A 20015-nucleotide genomic window follows, 5' to 3' on the forward strand; every position below is an offset into this window, starting at 1 on the left:
TTGTATCTTCTCTCTTTAGTATTATTTCACTTGTATTTTTGGAGTGAAATAAAATATTGGTTGTGTCCGAGGAGTAGGCAAAATTAGCCGAACCTCGTAAATTCTGGTGTTCCCTTTATTGTTGCTTTATTGTCTTATTTATTATTTGGTGGCTGTCATAATTTTTGGTATAGTAGTTGTGACTTATTCACACTCTATACATTTGGCTTCCGCAACAATTGGTATCAGAGCCAAGGTACTGTCTAAGTATGCTCTGTGGTTGCAGCATAGTCTGATCTTCCACATCAGAAAAGATTTATCTTGGTAACTGAGTCAAGGTTCTGTCTGAGTATGCTCTGTAGTTGCAGCTTAGTCTGATCTTCTACATCAGAAAGGAAATAATCTTGATTTGTGTCGTCAGCTATTAAATAATATTTGTGTCAAATATGGGGGACAATAAACAAGAAGAATCTACATCAAGTGTCAACAATACGTCATCATTGGCATCTTCGCTTATGACAAGAATTGTGTCAAATGCGAAATTTGCGGTAGAAATTTTTGACGGGTCCGGACATTTTGGGATGTGGCAAGGCGAGGTTCTAGATGTCCTTTTTCAACAAGGGCTAGATCTGGCCATTGAAGAAAAGAAACCAGATGTTATTGGAGAAGAAGATTGGAGAATTATCAACCGTGTTGCTTGCGGTACCATTCGATCCTACCTTGCTAGAGAGCAGAAATATCCATACACAAAGGAAACTTCTGCAAGTAAATTATGGAAAGCACTGGAGGATAAATTTTTGAAGAAAAACAGTCAAAATAAATTGTACATGAAGAAGAGACTGTTTCACTTCACCTATGTTCCTGGTACCACGATGAATGAACATATCACCAGTTTCAATAAGTTGGTCACAGATTTGCAAAATATGGATACAACTTATGATGATGGTGACTTGGCCTTAATGTTGTTGGCGTCACTTCCTGATGAGTACGAGCACCTTGAAACTACTCTACTCCATGGAAATGACGAAATTTCTCTCAGAGAAGTTTGTTCAGCTTTGTACAGCTATGAACAAAGAAAGCGAGAAAAACAGAAGGGCGGAGAAGGAGAAGCACTGTTTGTGAGGGGTCGTCCTCAAAATCAAACGAGGACAAAGAAGGGAAGATCCAAGTCAAGATCCAGACCCAGTAAAGATGAATGTGCCTTTTGTCGAGAAAAAGGGCACTGGAAGAAAGACTGTCCGAAGTTGAAGAATAAGGCCAAACATAACAATGGAAAGGCTATTATGGATTCAAATGTAGCTGATTGTGATGATTCAGACTTCTCATTAGTTACAACAGAGTCATCAACATCATCAGACATATGGTTGATGGACTCGGCTTGTAGCTATCATATGTGTCCCAACAGGGACTGGTTCATGGAATTTCAAGAAGGAGAATATGGAGTCATCCACACAGCGGATAACCGCCCTCTTACCTCATATGGCATTGGTTCAATACGATTAAGGAACCATGATGGAATGATCAGAACATTGATAGATGTTCGATATGTACCGGATTTGAAGAAGAATCTCATCTCTGTGGGAGCCCTAGAATCAAAAGGGTTCAAAATCATTGCAGAAAATGGAGTGATGAGAGTATGCTCCGGTGCACTAGTGGTAATGAAGGCTAATCGGAAGAATAATAATATGTACCGCTATCGTGGCAGTACAGTTATTGGGACAGCGACAGTAACATCCAGTGACGACAAAGAGGCAGAAGCAACCAAGCTATGGCACATGCGCTTGGGACATGCTGGAGGAAAATCCTTGAAAACTCTATCAGATCAAGGATTGTTAAAAGGAGTAAAGGCTTGCAACTTGGAGTTTTGTGAGCATTGTGTTAAAGGGAAACAGACAAGGGTTAAATTTGGTACAGCGATCCATAATACTAAAGGCATTTTGGATTATGTACACTCATGATGTTTGGGGTCCTTCCAAAACACCTTCATTGGGTGGGAAGCACTATTTTGTAACCTTTGTTGATGATTTTTCTCGAAGAGTGTGGGTGTATACAATGAAAAACAAAGATGAAGTGCTAGGAATTTTTCTCAAATGGAAGACGATGGTGGAAAATCAAACAGGCAGGAGGATCAAGTGTATTCGCACAGACAATGGAGGTGAATACAAAAATGATCATTTCAATAAGGTCTGTGAAAATGATGGCATCGTCCGACACTTCACTGTTAGACATACACCACAACAGAATGGAGTGGCAGAACGTATGAACCGGACCTTGCTGGAGAAGGTACGGTGTATGTTGTCCAATGCTGGCTTGGGCAAAGAATTTTGGGCTGAGGCAATTACATATGCATGCCACCTCATTAATCGTCTACCATCTGCTGCTATTGATGGCAAGACACCATTTGAAAAATGGTATGGAAAACCTGTTGTAGATTATAACTCTTTGCACGTGTTTGGCTCAACTGCATATTATCATGTGACGGAGTCAAAATTGGATCCAAGGGCAAAGAAGGCTATTTTTATGGGAATTACTTCTGGAGTCAAAGGATATCGCTTATGGTGTCCTATGACAAAGAAAGTAATATTCAGCAGAGATGTTACCTTTGATGAATCTGCTATGGTAAATAAGGTAACAGAAGACACCAAACAAAATAAAGGTGCTTCTAAGCAGGTGGAGATTGAGGGAAAATTTATTTTTCCTACACAAGAAGCAGAGGAGGAAACAAATGAAGATTACCCTCTGGAAGGAGAGCCAGTAGAGGAGATTCCAACTCAGGAACCTCAAGAACAACTTGAATCAATAGCAACCAGCAGGCCAAAAAGAACAATAACGAAACCTGTTCGTCTCATTGAGACGGTTGCTTGTGCAACCTCAATTGTAGCTGATGATGTTCCTACCACTTATAAAGACGCTGTCCAAAGTTCAGAAGAAGATAAGTGGAGGATTGCCATGAATGATGAAATACAGTCCCTTCATCAGAATCATACATGGAGATTGGCCAATCTCCCGAAGGGAAAGAAAGCAATTGGGTGCAAATGGGTATTTGCAAAGAAGGAAGGATTTCCTAACCAAGTAGATGTTCGCTACAAAGCAAGATTGGTGGCCAAAGGATATGCTCAAAAGGAGGGAATTGATTACAATGAAGTATTTTCTCCAGTTGTAAAACATTCCTCCATTAGAATTATGTTGGCTTTGGTAGCACAATTGGATTTGGAACTAGTTCAGATGGATGTAAAAACTGCGTTTTTACATGGAAACTTGGAAGAGGAAATCTACATGACTCAGCCAGAAGGATTCAAAGTTGCTGGAAAAGAAAATGTGGTGTGCAAACTTGAAAAATCGTTGTACGGATTGAAACAATCTTCTAGACAATGGTACAAGCGATTTGACGAGTTTATGTTGCGGCAAGGGTACAAGAGAAGCAAATACGATCATTGTGTGTATTTGCACAAGCTTAAAGATGGTTCCTTTGTATATCTTCTCCTATATGTTGATGATATGTTGATAGCTTCCAAGAATTCGGAAGAAATTGATAAGTTGAAAATTCAACTGAAGAAGGAGTTCGAGATGAAGGATTTGGGTGAGGCAAAGAAAATTCTTGGCATGGAGATAATAAGAAATAGACGTTCAAAGAAACTCTGTTTATCTCAAAAGGAATATTTGAAGAGAGTACTTCAACGTTTTGGCATAGATGACAAGACTAAGCCAGTTAGTACTCCACTTGCTTCCCATTTTAAGCTAAGTACTACTATGTCGCCAATGGATGAAGCTGAACGAGAGTATATGTCAAAGGTACCATACGCAAATGTTGTTGGTAGCTTGATGTATGCAATGGTTTGCACAAGGCCTGACATTTCACAAGCTGTTGGAGTTATTAGCAGATATATGCACAATCCAGGGAAGGAGCATTGGCAAGCTGTGAAGTGGATTCTACGGTATATTCATAATACTGTAGATGTCGGGTTAGTTTTTGAGCAGGAAGACAATCAGTCTGTAGTTGGATATTGTGACTCAGATTTTACGGGTGATATGGACAAACGAAGATCAACTACTGGTTATGTGTTTACTTTTGCAAAGGCACCAGTTAGTTGGAAGTCTACTTTGCAGTCAACAGTTGCTTTGTCTACAACAGAGGCAGAATACATGGCTATTACAGATGCTGTGAAAGAGGCAATTTGGCTTCAAGGATTGCTAAAGGAGCTTGGTGTTGAACAAAAAGGTATCACAATTTTTTGTGATAGTCAAAGTGCTATTCAATTAGCGAAGAACCAAGTTTATCATGCAAGGACGAAGCACATTGATGTTCGGTATCATTTCGTACGCGAAATCATAGAAGAAGGTGGAGTCACGGTGAAGAAAATTCATACTACAGAGAATCCTGCTGATATGCTGACAAAGGTGGTGACTGCGGTCAAGTTTCAACATTGTTTGGATTTGATCAACATTGTTGAACACTGAAGATTGAAGATGAAGACACAACCAAAATTTGTTATTGAGAGAGAATTGAAAATGTGGAATTTTGCCAAGGTGGAGATTTGTTGAAGTTTGGCAAAATGCCAAAGTCCCACATTGGTTGGGAGTTAAGTTTGGGGGGATTTTTCCCCTATAAAAGAAGGCCTAATGTTTAGGATTGAAACACACCTCTCATTTGCCTTCTCATCTGTTTAAGGCATTTGTATCTTCTCTCTTTAGTATTATTTCACTTGTATTTTTGGAGTGAAATAAAATATTGGTTGTGTCCGAGGAGTAGGCAAAATTAGCCGAACCTCGTAAATTCTGGTGTTCCCTTTATTGTTGCTTTATTGTCTTATTTATTATTTGGTGGCTGTCATAATTTTTGGTATAGTAGTTGTGACTTATTCACACTCTATACATTTGGCTTCCGCAACAATTGGTATCAGAGCCAAGGTACTGTCTAAGTATGCTCTGTGGTTGCAGCATAGTCTGATCTTCCACATCAGAAAAGATTTATCTTGGTAACTGAGTCAAGGTTCTGTCTGAGTATGCTCTGTAGTTGCAGCTTAGTCTGATCTTCTACATCAGAAAGGAAATAATCTTGATTTGTATAGTAAGACATACAGAGGAGGTGATTGCACATAAATGAGGATGAGCTTAAACGCGAGAGATATTGAGGGTAGTAGTGCTGGAATTACATGGGCATGGTGGAATAGCCACTTCAATTGATCCTTCGAGCATTTGAGTGACCTTCCTCATAGTAGGCCTCATCGATGAATCCTCCTGAATGCACCAAATACCAACCATCACGAGCCTCTCGAGCTGCTTCTTGTCATTCAAGGCCTCAGTACCAGTTTCTGCAAGAGCTTCCAATTTTCCTTCCTGAAAGCAATCCAAAACCCAATCTGTAAGAATTGCTTTTGATCCATACCTTTCCTCATTCTCCAAAGCTGTAAACATCCACCTTAACTGTGACCTGACTATTCCTGAACCATTCTGGAGCAACATATCCTCTTGTTCCTCTAATGTTAGTAAGCGTTCGGCTCTGGTTAATCATCAGAAGTTTAGACAATCCAAAATCTGATATTCGAGCAACATAATAATTATATAGAAGAATGTTTTGAGGCTTTATCTCACAATGGATAATCTGTGTACTGCACTCTTCGTGGAGGTATGCAAGTCCTCTTGCGATCCCCATTGCAACTTTTGTCCTTTGGCTCCAAGTAGGTTTTGGATCACCAAAAATGAAACTTGCAAGAGTGCCATTTCTCATATACTCATTGACCAACAAACGATGAGATCCCTCGTCACAATATCCAAGTAGACGGACTAAATTTTTGTGATGAGTCTGACTAATCACATTTACTTCAGCCATGAATTCCTTTTCCTTTTCTGCTTCCTGTGCAACTCTATCCAGCTTCTTTATAGCGACTATGTTTCTTGAACCGATAGGCATTGGCAGCTTCTTTTTCCAGCAGCCAATGCCATTATATATGGCAACAGCACAAAAGCAATCATTCAGACAAGCCCTTTGGCAGTCTTGTTCAGTAGAAGGGCTAATCTTCTGAAAGTCAGAGGTTGGCCAAGCAATATCACGAACCGTGACAATATTGTAAACATCTTCAGGTGAACCCCTCCCAATTTCATGACAACTTTGAATAAAATCTTGCTTGCAATAGCCATAAACATCATTCGGATCAAGCAGTGAATATCCTTGTGGACAATTACAAACTGGCCTGTTGTTTGTACCAAGACTACATACATTATTGTACCCACAAGCCCCAGTTCCTTTGTCTCCGTTAATGCTTACACATATATTATCAGGTTGAGACCACATAATATTCCAGCCACTGCTATTAGAACTCCTTGAATGATAATAATGAGTGAGAACTCCATCGAAGTTAAGTGTCACGCGATGATAATTTCCCGAAGCTGAAGGAATGGATCGCGGGGTAAGATATTGCCTTTGATTGTTTCTCTTCAACACATACATCATTCCATTCTCATCAAAAACTAATTCATCACCAGAATTGGTTACATTCGCCTCGTCAGAAGTTAGACTGTCATAGTACTCATCATCATAATCTGAATTGGAAGGCACACTTTGTGTAACAAACACCAAATTCCCATTATCAAACATGTGAAGATAAAACCTACCTGTCGAGACATAAGAATATAATTAAATGATTAGAAATGTAGTCTTCCTTACCGCTTAAACTTTTATATGAGTTAACACACAATTCATCATAGTATCAGAACAACAAGAAGTCACGGGTTTCATATTGCGCTATTATCCAAGAAGGCAAAAAGTAAAGATCAATATCACTTGTTTGGCATGTGAAAAAAGAGTTATACCTACACATGAGGGGTGTGTGAGGTGTAATATACAATGAAACAACTAAAACAAGTTGGCGTCAGTTATATATGTCATACGATCACCCCATTTAATCTCATCTCAGGCCAATATTATACAAAATAGTAATACTAGAAGTTCTCTATATATTTTCTACGGATGCATAAGTCTCTTATAGAACGTGTTAAGACATAATATAATTAAATAATTAAAATTGCATTTCCAATTCAACACTACCTTGTGAGAAATTAGCTTCTGATCTTTGAGAAACAAGGAAGCATCCTCTTTCCAATATTTGATTTGGCAACAAAGTGTCAATTGGATTTCTAAAACTTTCCCACAATGGATCAGTAGAATCATTTCCCATAATAACAAAATTTCCAGTATCATTCATAAATCCATGGTCGATATTACCAATAACCGAATCAGTTCTCCAAATTGTATTGCCTTGTGTATCACTAAGTATGAGACCTTTTAAGAATCAAGCTGTAATCTTGATCCACGTGGCACTGGATTACTGATATTTGCATGCCACACTATGGTTTTTTCCTGTATTTTTGCATACCATATACAAAGCAAGAATTGATCTTTATCTTGAAATTTTTGGAACCCAAATGCAAAATCACCAGATGGTGAAAACCATGGGGTGGTTTCATCTGTTGCAGTAAGAGAAGTGGTAGTAGCTACTCTGCCATTATTTTGAGCTAAAGTGTGTAGTGGAAAGAGAAACAGAAACAATAGAAGATAAAGAAAGGAAGAAACCATTGCAAGAAAATTTATGATTTGTTACACAAATCAAGAACATTACAGACAGAACAAAGTTGATTGGTTTTTATTTTATCTATATAAAATAAATGTAGATGGGATTTTATTATTATTTTTTACTATGAAGACTTTAGAGTCAACTTCTAATTTTCTGTTGTTGTTAATGTTTGTGTCCTTTTCTTAGTTGGAGTGCACAAATTGACCAGTTGAATAATACTGTTTTCCCTTAGCCGGCCTCAAGGAAGATGACTAATAACATCATGAAGGAAAATATAATTTTCAAAAACAGTGTTATAAAAATATGAAATCTATAACTTTAGCCTTTGTCCTTTTCATAGTTGGAGTTAGGAATGGAAATGGGGCGGTGCCGGTTACAGCGTTTGCGGAGTGGGGTGGGTTAGCGTTGATTACTAAGATTTTGATGATTAACAAAGTTTGTTCAGATGCAATGTTCGAAGAACCAAGTCCTCAATGTAACCGCTTAACTGTTCTAAGAACCAGCTCCTCAGGATAAAGGATCAGCTCTTAATGATTGATGATTGTACGTCTTTACAAGACAATAACTTTATCTCAAACTTACCCAGGTCTGAGTTTGGTGGAAGAAGGCTGCTACACATGATAAAGATTGTTGTCCAAAAAGATACGAATAAATCAGTGAGAGACAAGGGCCCCAAGATTTGTGTAGTCATTGGAACAGTAGGAGTCCTATCAAATGAGAAGCTGACTATGCATATGACTCCTAGAAGATCTTGGAGTCGAGGCATTATCCGTTTGGACTACTGAGGATATCCTTTCATACATCAATTGAAGAACTACATTTGCATACTCTAGTCAGGTATCAATGTTGTATTCTTCTTGAGTTAGTCCAGTGAATGTATTTTAGGAAAATTGAGTTGTAAACAAAGTGTCACAAACAATTAGTAGTTGGAGTGAGTGTTTGCTTTACATGTTAGAGTAACTTGTAAATCAAATAGTCAGATTACAGAAGAGTATTGAATTACAGTCTTATAATCGATATATTTTGGCTCATTGTTCTAGTGGAGTTGAAGCTGAATCCTGAAAGTAAAAGGGTGGGGGGTGGGGAGGTGAATTTCTTATTTAAAAAAAATTATAAGTAGTTGACTAGTTTACAAATTAGTTGACTGGAAATAAGAACATGATAATAGTAAATGCAGAAATAAAATGCAGGAGATAAAGACACTAGGATTTTGATACTGGTTCGGATTCAATGTGAATCTTAGTCCAGTCCCCTTGGGTTGCAAGGGTGTTCTCTTCAGTGATCGATATTTCTTAAATTCAGAATGGATGATGTAGCTTTACACCAACATTTTAATCTCTATGTCTCTTTTTACAATGCCTCACCATTGTTTATCTCTTTTTCTTCTCTCACTAACTGCACAACAGATCCAACAGAATTACAATGCTTGTTTGGAGTAGAACAAAAAAGAGTAAAGATGGTTCATTCAAAGTATGTTCTTTTCAAGTCCGGAACATTTGTATATATACTTTCCAAGTGGCCTTCGAGAATCTTGAAAGATTGCGAACCCAAGGGAGTTGATCCTTAAAAGAAATCATAAATTGATTCTTTCCAAGAATAAGGTCAAGTTTCCGCTGATCTTCCTTGATTATGGTCTTGACGAGCTTTCCATCATCTAGGCATATGTTTGTGTTACTTGAGGCATATCTGCTGGATCCCTTGATTTCTGGCTTCATTGGTTTTCAGTGATCTCGTTCCGCTTTGATTTGGGGCCTTCTAGTGATAGTTTCCGTCAATCTCTTATTGATTATTCTTGTCAGATCTCCGCTACTTCTTTCTTTTTCATTTTTAATCATTAATTCTTTTCCTTGTTTGCTTTTGGACCCTCTGTTAATAGATTATTTTCTTGATCTATTTCTGACTGGTAGTGCTTCTTGAATCCCTTTAATTTATTCCTTGTGATCCTACACCAAATGTAATATATTATTTTTCATCATTGAAACCTATAAATAACAATCTCCCCATTTTTGATGATGACAAAAATAATATATATATTTATAAATAATAGTTGACTTCCCTATAGTTCCTGTAGCCGACTCCCCCTTAATGAGTGTTGCATAATTCAGTCGACTCCCCCTCAACAAATGCTGCTTACTTTTGTTGACTGTGCGAACGATTATGTTCTTTAGTCGACTCCTGCAATGTACCTGCAATGTACAGTTCTTTCCCCTCTTTTTTGACATCAACAAAGAAGGGATATACATATACTAAAACAAGCAATGTAAAGACCATCACATCCTATGCAATCATTATAGATACTAAAGTAGGCATTATAGAGATGCATAGTTTTAGGAGAAATAAGTAAAAGTATCCAACAAGTGGCTATCCAATCCAAAACAGCAAAACACAAAAATATTATTTTAAACTTCCACAACTAGTGACACATGAAGTAAGTAAGAGTGTTGCAAATCGCCTCCTTCATTCGTTCAAAGCTGGCATTGGCTGAAACTATCACCCCATCAATCTTGCCACTCATTTTCTTGAATGCTTTGATTGCATTTTCTCGAAGTCTGAGAATTTTAACCCTCATCTTTGAAACATCAGACCCTATCTCCTTGGAGATTGTATGGATGTCCCCAACAGTGGACTGAGTGGTAACAAGAAGATCTTTGATGATGGCCAGCTTCTTGTCAATGACACCCAATTTCTCAGCAAGATCAGGATCACTTACATTGTGATGAGAAACAAAGGCTTTGATCATGGGATCAGGTTGAACGTTCTTGACTTCACCTTCTTGTTTCTTCACCTAGGAGCCCTTTGCACACACATAACCTATACTATCAAAAGCTCTAGAATTGTAGGATTTTGAAACAGAGACATAAGAGTATTCCGAGATAGAGATGTTGTGGGCTTCCAAGATGTGAGTGATACTATACCATAAGGCAAACTGATGGGATCATCAGGACTTTCTATCATGAAATTTATGACCCAAGGGGATAATTTAATCTTGAGTTTGGTTACAAGACAATAAACAAGAAAGGTATCTCGTTGAGAAAAGGTATAGAATGATCCAGTACGAGGAAGAAGAGTGGTTGCAACAATGTGGGCCAAAACTTGGGTTTCAAATCTAACATCACTGGGATCTAACTTGTTAGGGAGGAATCAGATGGACACTCAACAATAAAACGTTTTACTTCAAAAGAAATTTCAAAGTCATCAGGACAAGTATTCTTGAAAAGCATGGGAAAACCAGAACACTTATACTGAAAAATTGAGTCGAACACAACCAAGAAGAATGTGTTCACCTAAAACTAGGGATTCCAACTTATCAGATTTGCTAGAGTGAAGATTTGCATAAAACATTCTCACTAAGGGTTCATAGACTTTGGGAGGGGATACAGAGAGGAATTTTGACCATCCTTAAAAGACAAACATATCATTTACCTTGCAATTGGGAGCCTCCATGTCCTCAAGGACGAATTCTCTGCCATGAGCAATGGGCTTGTCTCTTAGAGCAACAAAGAAATCCCTATTCGGGTATCCCAGAAATTGAGGTCTGACTCTAGAGAACTCGAGAGGTCTATTTTGGATTTCTTGGGGGTTCCATAGGCCTTTTTCCTAATGCTTTTTCTCCTAAGTGATAAAAGTGATCTGATAGTTCTGCCTGAGAAGAGGCAAAACCTTCTGAGCGGTCAGACCCTAGGTCTACTGGTTCTGATGGCTGAGAAGAGGGTTTTTCCTTGGAGCGAGTACTTTTTCTAGTGGAGACAAATGGATTTTTGGAGTGTTTAGCCATGGAAAGACTGTTGGGAAGGAGTTTGAAAGGTTTCTGAAGAGGGTTTATGAGCGATAGGAACAATGGAGACTGAGACGAGTGGTTTAGAGATTAAAAAAGGAATTTTGATGGTTGAGTGCGGGAAAGGAAAGGGTGTCAGTGAAAGGTCATAATGATTGATTTTCCTTTCTTGAAAGCTACAACTGATGGAAAAAGAGAGGGAAATCGGAGGCGCTAATTTAATGAGTACTTACACAAACAAACAAAATTAAAAATATTAGGCATACAAGAATTAAAAATATCAAATACGTCCTAATTTTTATGATCAAGAGAAATAATACCAAGTAGTTTTCTTAGAGAGAAAAATCTATCTTCAAGTAAAGGCTTAGTGAAAATATCTGCTAGTTGATCAGTAGTGCCAACAAATAATAATTCTATATCTCTCTTGAGGACATGATTTCTAATGAAATGATGTTTGATGTCTATATGCTTAGCCCTAGAGTGATGCACATGCTTCTTTGAAAGACATATAACACTAGAGTTATCACAGAATATTTGAATAGGTTAAAAAAATAATTCATAATCACCCGTTGTTGAGACATCCATAATAAATGCGCACAATATTGTCCAATGGCGATATATTAAGCCTCCGTTGTGGATAGTGTAACTGATCCTTATTTTTTTATTGTTCCAAGATATTAGTGCCTTTCCAAGTAATTGACATGTCCCGCTAGTGCCTTTTCTTTTTTCCTTATCACCTACAAGATCAACATCTGAAAAACCATCTAGTTTAAAACTGTTCGAACGTGGATACCATAGTCCGTAAGAAATAGTTCTAATGAGATAATGAATTATCCTTTTTGCGGTAGTCATATGCGACTCCTTAGGAGCTTACTGAAACCTGGCACATTTACAAACACTAAACATAATATCTGATCGACTGGCAGTTAGGTAAAGTAAAGAGCTAATCATTCCACGATTTTTGGTTTCAACAACAGGATTTCCCTTTTCATCCTTGTCAAGACTTGTTGATGGACTCATTGGTGTACCAATAGCTTTAGCACTATTCATACCGAACTTCTGAATTAGCTCCTTTGTATATTTTGTCTGGCATATAAAATTTCCTTCGTCAGATTATTGAATTTGAAGTCTAAGGGAAAGCGTGAGCTTTCCCATCATACTCATTTCAAACTTACTTTACATAAGATTAGCGAATTCCTCCCACAAAAGAGGGTTAGAACTACCATAGATAATATCATCAACGTAAACTTGAATAATATGATTACCTTCCGATGATCTTTTGATAAATAGTGTAGTATCTACTTTACCTCTTATAAATTTGTGATCAAGTAGAAATGAGCTAAGTCTTTCGTACCATGCTCGTGGAGCTTGTTTAAGTCCGTACAATGCCTTAATCAACTTATACACATGGTAAGGAAATTTTGAGTCTTCAAAAATAGGAGGTTGTTTTACATATACCTCCTCATCAATGAAGCCATTTAAGAATGCACTTTTGATATCCACCTGAAAAAGTCTAAATCTTTTGAAGTATGCGTACGCAAGAAGAATTCGTATTGACTCTAGTTAAGTTACTGGAGCAAAGGTTTCATCATTGTCAACTCCTTCCTATTGTGAGTACCCTTGAGCTACTAATATAGCTTTGTTTCTAACAACCTTTCCATCTTTATTGACCTTATTTCTGAAAACCCATCTTGTTCCGATGACGGTATCATCTACAGGCTTAGGCAATAATTTCCACACTTGGTTTTTGTCAAATTAATCCAGTTCTTCCTGCATTTCTTGTACCCAGCTTGAGTCTTTTAGAGCTTCCTCTATCTTCTTTGGTTCAATTTGAGAGATTAGTGCTATATTTTTCTTTTTTTATTGAGAATTCCCCTGATTTTCATTCTTTCACTTGGATCTTCTATGATAAACTTTTGAGGATATTCTGGTTTACTTTTCTATTCATTTGGACGTGTTACACTCGTATGAGTAGTTGACTCCTTCTGTGATTCTGTTTGACTGTTGTTAGGCTCATTAGTTGACTTTGTGACACCGTCTAGACCGTCAATCGACTCTTGGGGTTTGCTTGACTGAGGTGTTTCTTGATTGAGATCTTCATCAATTGCAATAATTCCTTTCTCGGTCGTAGTGTTATTTTCATCAAATATAACATGTACTGATTCTTCTACAGATAGAGTACGTTTATTATAAACTCTAAAAAATCTACTGTATATGGAATAACCTAGAAAAATACCTTCATCACTTCTTGGATCAAATTTTCCAAGATTGTCCTTACCATTGTTGTGGATGAAACACTTGCTGCCAAACGGATGGAAATAACCTATGTTGGGTTGTTTACCTTTAAATAGTTTGTATGGAGTTTTCTATAAGATAAGTCTTATGAGACATCTATTTAGAACGTGGAAAGTTGTGCTTACTGCTTCTGCCCAAAAGTGATTAGGCAAGGAATATTCTATTGTCATAGTTCTTGCCATATCTTGCAAAGTTCCACTTTTCTGCTCAACTACTCCATTCTGTTGGAGTGATCTTGGAGTTGAGAAGTTGTGGGTGTATCCTTGATCATTGCAGAAGTCTTCAAATGCTTTGCTTTCAAATTCTCTTCCATGATCAGTTTGAATGGTCGTAATAAGGTACCTCTTTTCTCTATCAACTATTTTACACAAGATCTCAAAGTTTTTCAATGCTTCATCTTTGTGAGATAGAAAATCACCCATGTAAAACGTGAGTAGTCATCAACAATAACAAAAGCATATCGTTTTTCTCCTGTGCTAGCAGTTCTGGTGGGTCCAAACAAATCCATATGAAGCAATTGTAAAGGCTTTGATGTAGACACAATGTCTTTGTTTTTGAAAGAGTTTCTGGTTCATTTACCGAACTGACATGCATCGCATATATGATTTCTAGAAAAATTGAGTTTAGGGAGAGACCAATAACTAAATCATGTCTGGAGAGTTTCTCTATAAGATGCATACTTGCATGTCCAAGTTTCTTATACCATAACCATGGATCATCAGATATGGATGCTAGGCAAATGTGACCATCTAGATTTTCAAAACCATCAAGTGTATAAACATTTCTATACCTTTTTCTTAGGAGGATTATTTTACATGTCTTATCTTCAATTGCACAACCTGTTTTCTTGAACTTTACTTTGTACCCTAATTCACATAGCTGACTTATACTCAGGAGATTGTAGTTAAGTCCAAAGATAAACTTCAGTAATATCACAATTGTTATTGAATGAAACTGTGTCAGTGCCGACTATCTTCCTTTTTGAGTCATCGCCAAATTTAACACTTCCTCCATTTATGTTTGTAACTTCTTTGAACAGATTTTTGTCACATGTCATGTGACTGGAACACGCACTATCTAAGTACCATTTTTCTTTGTGGCTCTTCCTGTGGTGTTCCTGCAAAACATAATTATCACTTTCTTTTAGGTACCCAAGCTTGTTTGAGTCCTTGTTGGTTAGTTTTACTAAGATCAGGGTTGTTTTTGGGTTTCCAAATCTACCCTAAAATATTAGATTTACAAAATTGATAGAAGAAATATTTATGTCTACTTTTATTACAGTAGTGACACATAGGGACTGATCCATTCTTAGATCTTCCACTTGTGTTAGTACTAGTGGACTTTTTTCTAGCTGGTCCTTTTCCAATTGACTTGTAAGTCGCCTGGTTAGACTTGACAAAACTGTAACTGGTGGATTTGCGCATGTCATTGAGTTGAATTTGCAATTCCTGAACTTTATCTTGAAGTACCTCCTTTTCAATTTCACATACTTCAAGCTTGAGTTCCCAGTCTTTCTTTTCCTTGTTGAGTCTCCTTAGTCCATTCATCATTTTTTGAGACTCTTTTAGAGTAAGGTCAAGAATTTCCTGCAGTTCATTATATCTTTCACAGTTATAAGATCTTATCCCGCTAATTTCACCTCATGCCATGAAACAATTCTCATTATCATATTTGCATTCATCGTCTGATGCATCTTCATCTGTCCAGCAACCTGAGAGTTTGTTCATGTCGTTTTCCAAGATTGTTATGAAGCATAGATTTACTATCTCTTCGTGTTCCGAATTGTCTTCATCACTCTAGATTCCAAATGATTTGTTCTTGTTGAACCCTCTGGAAACCTTTCTTTTAAGATCTGGGCATTCAGCTTGAACATGCCCATTTCTTCCACACTCGTAGCATTTTCCATCATTTTTGTCTAGTTCATTATATTGCCTGGTTCGCCTGGGTGGTATCCTACCTCTTTTTGTGTTTCTATATCTCCTCATCAAACCATCCATGTTCGTTGATACTATGGTAATCTCTTTTTCAAGAGCTTCAGGGTCGTCATCAATATCATTTTCTGTCCTTTCAGTTGTAGCCTTGAAGGCGACTGTTTTCTTCTTCTCTTCATGGCTTGTTTTCTTGAGGTGAGTTTTCTCGAATGCTATAAGATTTCCTCGAAGCTCATCATAAGATAGTTTATTTAAATCTTGTGATTCAAGTGCAACTACTTTTGTTTGCCAAGTGGTAGGTAGACTCCTCAGAATTTTCCGAACTTTAATACCACTTGAGTATGGTTTGCCAAAAGCTTTTACATCGCTAATGATTTTGCTGAACCTCGCAAACATTTCTTCAATGGATTCTCCTTCTTTCATTTGGAAAAGTTCGTAGTCATGAACCAACATGTTGATGTGAGTTTCTTTTACTTTACTGGTTCCTTCATAAGTAACTTCTAGTTTATCCCACATTTCTTTGGTTGTATCACAACTAGAAATTTTCTCATATTTGTCTCCATTTATAGCATTATAGAGTAAGTTTCTTACTTTAGCATTGATTTGAACAACTGCCATTTGCTCGTTTGTGCACTCGTCTATATCTTCTGGATCAGTAGGTGGTTGAGCAATTGTTGGTACTGGATAGTTTCCTTTTTTGATAACTTGCCAAACTTTGACAACATAAGATTTTGCATATATTTCCATACGCACTTTCCAGTGAGAAAGGTGTTACCCATTGAAATACGGTGGCCTAACTTGTGATGTCCCTTCTTAAAAGAGTGCTCCAACAATACCTTGATTTGCCATGATCTTTTTTCACAAGTTGTTAAGCAAATGTGTGAGACTAGCTCTGATACGAATTGAAAGTACAAGGGGGGGGGGGTGTGAATTGCTAATTTAAAAAAACTTTTATAAGTAGTTGACTAGTTTACCAATTAGTCGACTGGAAATAAGAACAGGATAATAGTAAATGCAGAAATAAAATGCAGGAAATAAAGACACCAAATTTTTTATATTGGTTCGGATGCAATATGTATCCTAGTCCAGTCCCCTTGGATTGTAAGGGTGTTCTCTTTCAATGATCGATATTTCTTGAATACAAAATGGATGATGTAGTTTTACGCCAATAGCTTAATCTCTATGTCTCTTTTCTTTTCTTGATACAATGTCTCACTAGTGTTTATCTTTTTTTCTTCTCTCACTAATTATACAACAAATCTAACAAAACTATAATGCTTGTTTGGAGTAGAACAAAAAGAGTAAAGATGGTTCGTTCAAAGTATGTTCTTTTCAAGTCCGAAACATCTATATATATACTTTCCATGTGGCCTTCGAGAATCTTCAGAGATTGCGAACTCAAGGAAGTTGATCCTTAAAAGGAATCATAGATTGATTATTTCCAAGAATAAGGTCAAGTTTCCGTTGATCTTCCTTGATTTATGGTCTTGGCGTGCTTTCCATCCGTTAGGCATATCTTTGTGTTACTTGAGGCGTATCCGCTGGATCCCTCAATTTCTGGCTTCATTGGTTTTCAATGATCCCGTTCCCCTTTGATTTGGGGCCTTCCAATAATAGTTTCTGTCAATCTTCGATTAAATATTCTTGTCGGATCTTTGCTGCTTCTTCCATTTTTATTTCTGATCATTGATTCTTTTCCTTGTTTGCTTTTGGACCCTCCGTTAATAGATTATTTCCTTGATCTATTCCTGACTGTTCTTGAATCCCTTTAATTTATTCCTTGTGATCCTATACCAAATGTAATATATTATTTTTCATTATTGAAACCTATAATTAACAAATCCTATGCAGTAGGTCGTGGTTTTTACACCTTTTGAGCAGAGTGATTTTTCACATAAAATTGTTGTATTTACTTTTCTGCTTATTTTACTTCACGTTTAAGGAAAATGTAAGAACCAAGTTATTTAGTAGTTCATAAGGACACTCAAATTAATAGTTAGAGTATATGCCGGGGCAGGTTAAATTAATTTTTTTTTTAAAATCAGGCGGGTGCAGGGTGGATGGCGGATTGGTGTTCCGAATCTTACATCTTTTCTTTGAATTTGGTGGATCTATCATTCCTTTGCAGATCGTGATTCCAATCCCCATTCTGCTATGTCAATTATGGCTAATATTTATATGAATTGTTGCATACTATATTGCAATTCTATTTCTATTGTCCTAATATCACGGTATGAAGACTCTGTAACGGAAGTTTATAAACCTCAAGTACAATTTTGACAAATAACTGAGGAAGAGGAAGATTTAAATTGCCAATAACATATTCTTCCTCTGTTTCAAAAAGATTGGCACTATTTCTTTGTTAGTCCTTTTCAAAAATATTGACATCTTCCAATATTTTCTTATTGGGCTACCCTTTTTACACTAGTTTTTCAAGGTTAGAGACTTTAGGGAGAGAATTTGCGAGACATAAGTGCTAGGCTGCTACTTGTATAAACCTTTTGCAAGTAAACTTTATCAAATTTTTCTTTCGATATTTTTATACATTCTTTTATATTATATCTAAAATGGTGGATTACTCAGCTTTATGGAAGTATGTCTGATTGACCGAGCCATGTAATCTTTGTGTCTCCTAAGGTATATTTCCATTTATCGTCTAATTTTCCATCGTTCAGAGCATGCTTTATCAATTTCTTCATATTCTCCTGATTTCAATTCTAACAGGGTGGCTTGAGTAAATCAAATATGTTTACCCCTAAAAAATGGATAACAATTAAATTTATAAATGGTTTTAAAGATACATGAATTTATTCAATACAAACAGTAAACATTGCTAGGATAAACAGATAAGAGATGTAATAAATTATCAAAATCGCTTGAAAATAAGAGGGGGTGATTTCGGACTCGAGGTCATCCTTAATGAGGTATCCGTCTTCGATCCCAGGCTTATAATAATGAAACACTAATCAACAAATGTAAGAGCTTTGAATAATAGAAAAATAATAATATATTACCTTGGTATGTGTGTTACAATGTGTTCAATGAATAATCGGACTCCCCTTTATATAGTAGGGGAGTTTTATCGTAAGTACAATTCTATAAAAGGTAAAAAAAATTCTATTTAACTAATCACCGATTTTCTATCGATACGTACCGAGATCCACGCCATGATATTCGGCCGGTCACGGATACTACGGACTTTTGTTAATCGTGTTTGATTGCCTGATAATGTCCTCTGATGTTTTTTGGGATTTGGACCGATCTGGGTCATGGCGCCGATATTCTCGAGGGCTCTTTGTTTAGGGTTTAGGGTTAAAGGTTTTACCTCCCTCTTTGTTCTCAAATTTGCCTTTACCCTTGTCTTCTTGAGGTCTAGAAGAAATCTACATCTCTTGATTTGGCCATGTCTTCTTGGAGATGGTGTTTGACCGACCTTTCCACGAGCTAGTTTGCTTTATTTTATTTTGGTTTTATACCTTTACAAACAAATCAACTAACTCATATATTGTTACATATTGTTGTATCTACTACATCAACTATTTCCTTATCTAAACCATTTAAAAATCTAGCCATTGTAGCCTCTCCATCCTCCATACAATTAGCTTGGATTATAGCCATATTCATAGCCTTAAAGTATTCATCCACAAACATGGACCCTTGCTTCAATGTTTGAAGGCGTTGTTGTAGCTCTCTTTGAAAGTGTGATGGTATGAATCTCTTTCTCATCACCCTCTTCATCTCAGCCCAAGTAACAATTGGTGCTTGTCCTTCTTGCAATCTGTCCCTAGTAAGTTTTTTCCACCAAATAGCAGCATAGTCAGAAAACTCAACAATAGCAAGTTTAACCTTCTTACCCTCAGAGTAGTTATGACAGTCAAATATGGCTTCAACCTTTCTCTCCCAATCAAGGTACAAGTCTGGATCCCTTGTTCCCTTGAAAGATGACATCTTCATCTTTATACTACTTATATTATCATCTGCTACTCTACCTCTTTGTACCCTCCTATCTCTTCCCACCCTATCAAAATCAATATCATCAAAGTCATCTATAGTGTTTTCTTGATTTACAATGGGAGCAAGGGGTACATTTCTCCTATCTTGGGGCCTAACATTATTTTCCCTCCTAAGTTCAGCTATTGTATCATTTTGCTCAACAATGGTGTCCCTCATTTCTTGGAATTGGAAATTCCACCTTTCTAATTGTTGATGCATAGCTTGCAAGGTAAAATCATTTCTTGCTTTGATTTCGGCTTCTTGGAGAACCCTTTGTTCATCTCCACTACCTGTATGTGACATCTTAAATTAAATAATTAATTTCCCTCAATTGTTCTCACACACACTTGCCTTTTTTCCTCTCGAAATAACCTTTGAACAAAATACTTTGTAGATTTATAGTTAATCCCAACTCGTATAAAATTTTTAGTAGTAAAAAATAGATTTTTGGGGAACGAACGAAAGAAGAAC

At 36.9% G+C, this 20015-nt stretch overlaps 1 protein-coding gene and 1 pseudogene across 1 annotated transcript; both read right to left on the minus strand.

Annotated features, from left to right (window-relative positions):
* Positions 1–5053: 5053 nt before the first annotated feature.
* Positions 5054–7602, minus strand: LOC107779951 (G-type lectin S-receptor-like serine/threonine-protein kinase RLK1; annotated as a pseudogene).
* A 6922-nt stretch (positions 7603–14524) lies between these two features.
* Positions 14525–16298, minus strand: LOC107779949 (uncharacterized). The gene is made up of 4 exons (XM_016600455.1): positions 15459–16298; positions 15260–15331; positions 14919–15206; positions 14525–14737 (listed from the first exon to the last, which is right to left on the minus strand). Exons 1-4 carry the CDS (start codon positions 16296–16298, stop codon positions 14525–14527), a joined length of 1413 nt encoding a protein of 470 aa, XP_016455941.1.
* Positions 16299–20015: the final 3717 nt, after the last annotated feature.

Source organism: Nicotiana tabacum, chromosome 18 (assembly GCF_000715075.1).
Source record: "Nicotiana tabacum cultivar K326 chromosome 18, ASM71507v2, whole genome shotgun sequence".
In the NCBI taxonomy this organism is placed as follows: Eukaryota; Viridiplantae; Streptophyta; class Magnoliopsida; order Solanales; family Solanaceae; genus Nicotiana; species Nicotiana tabacum.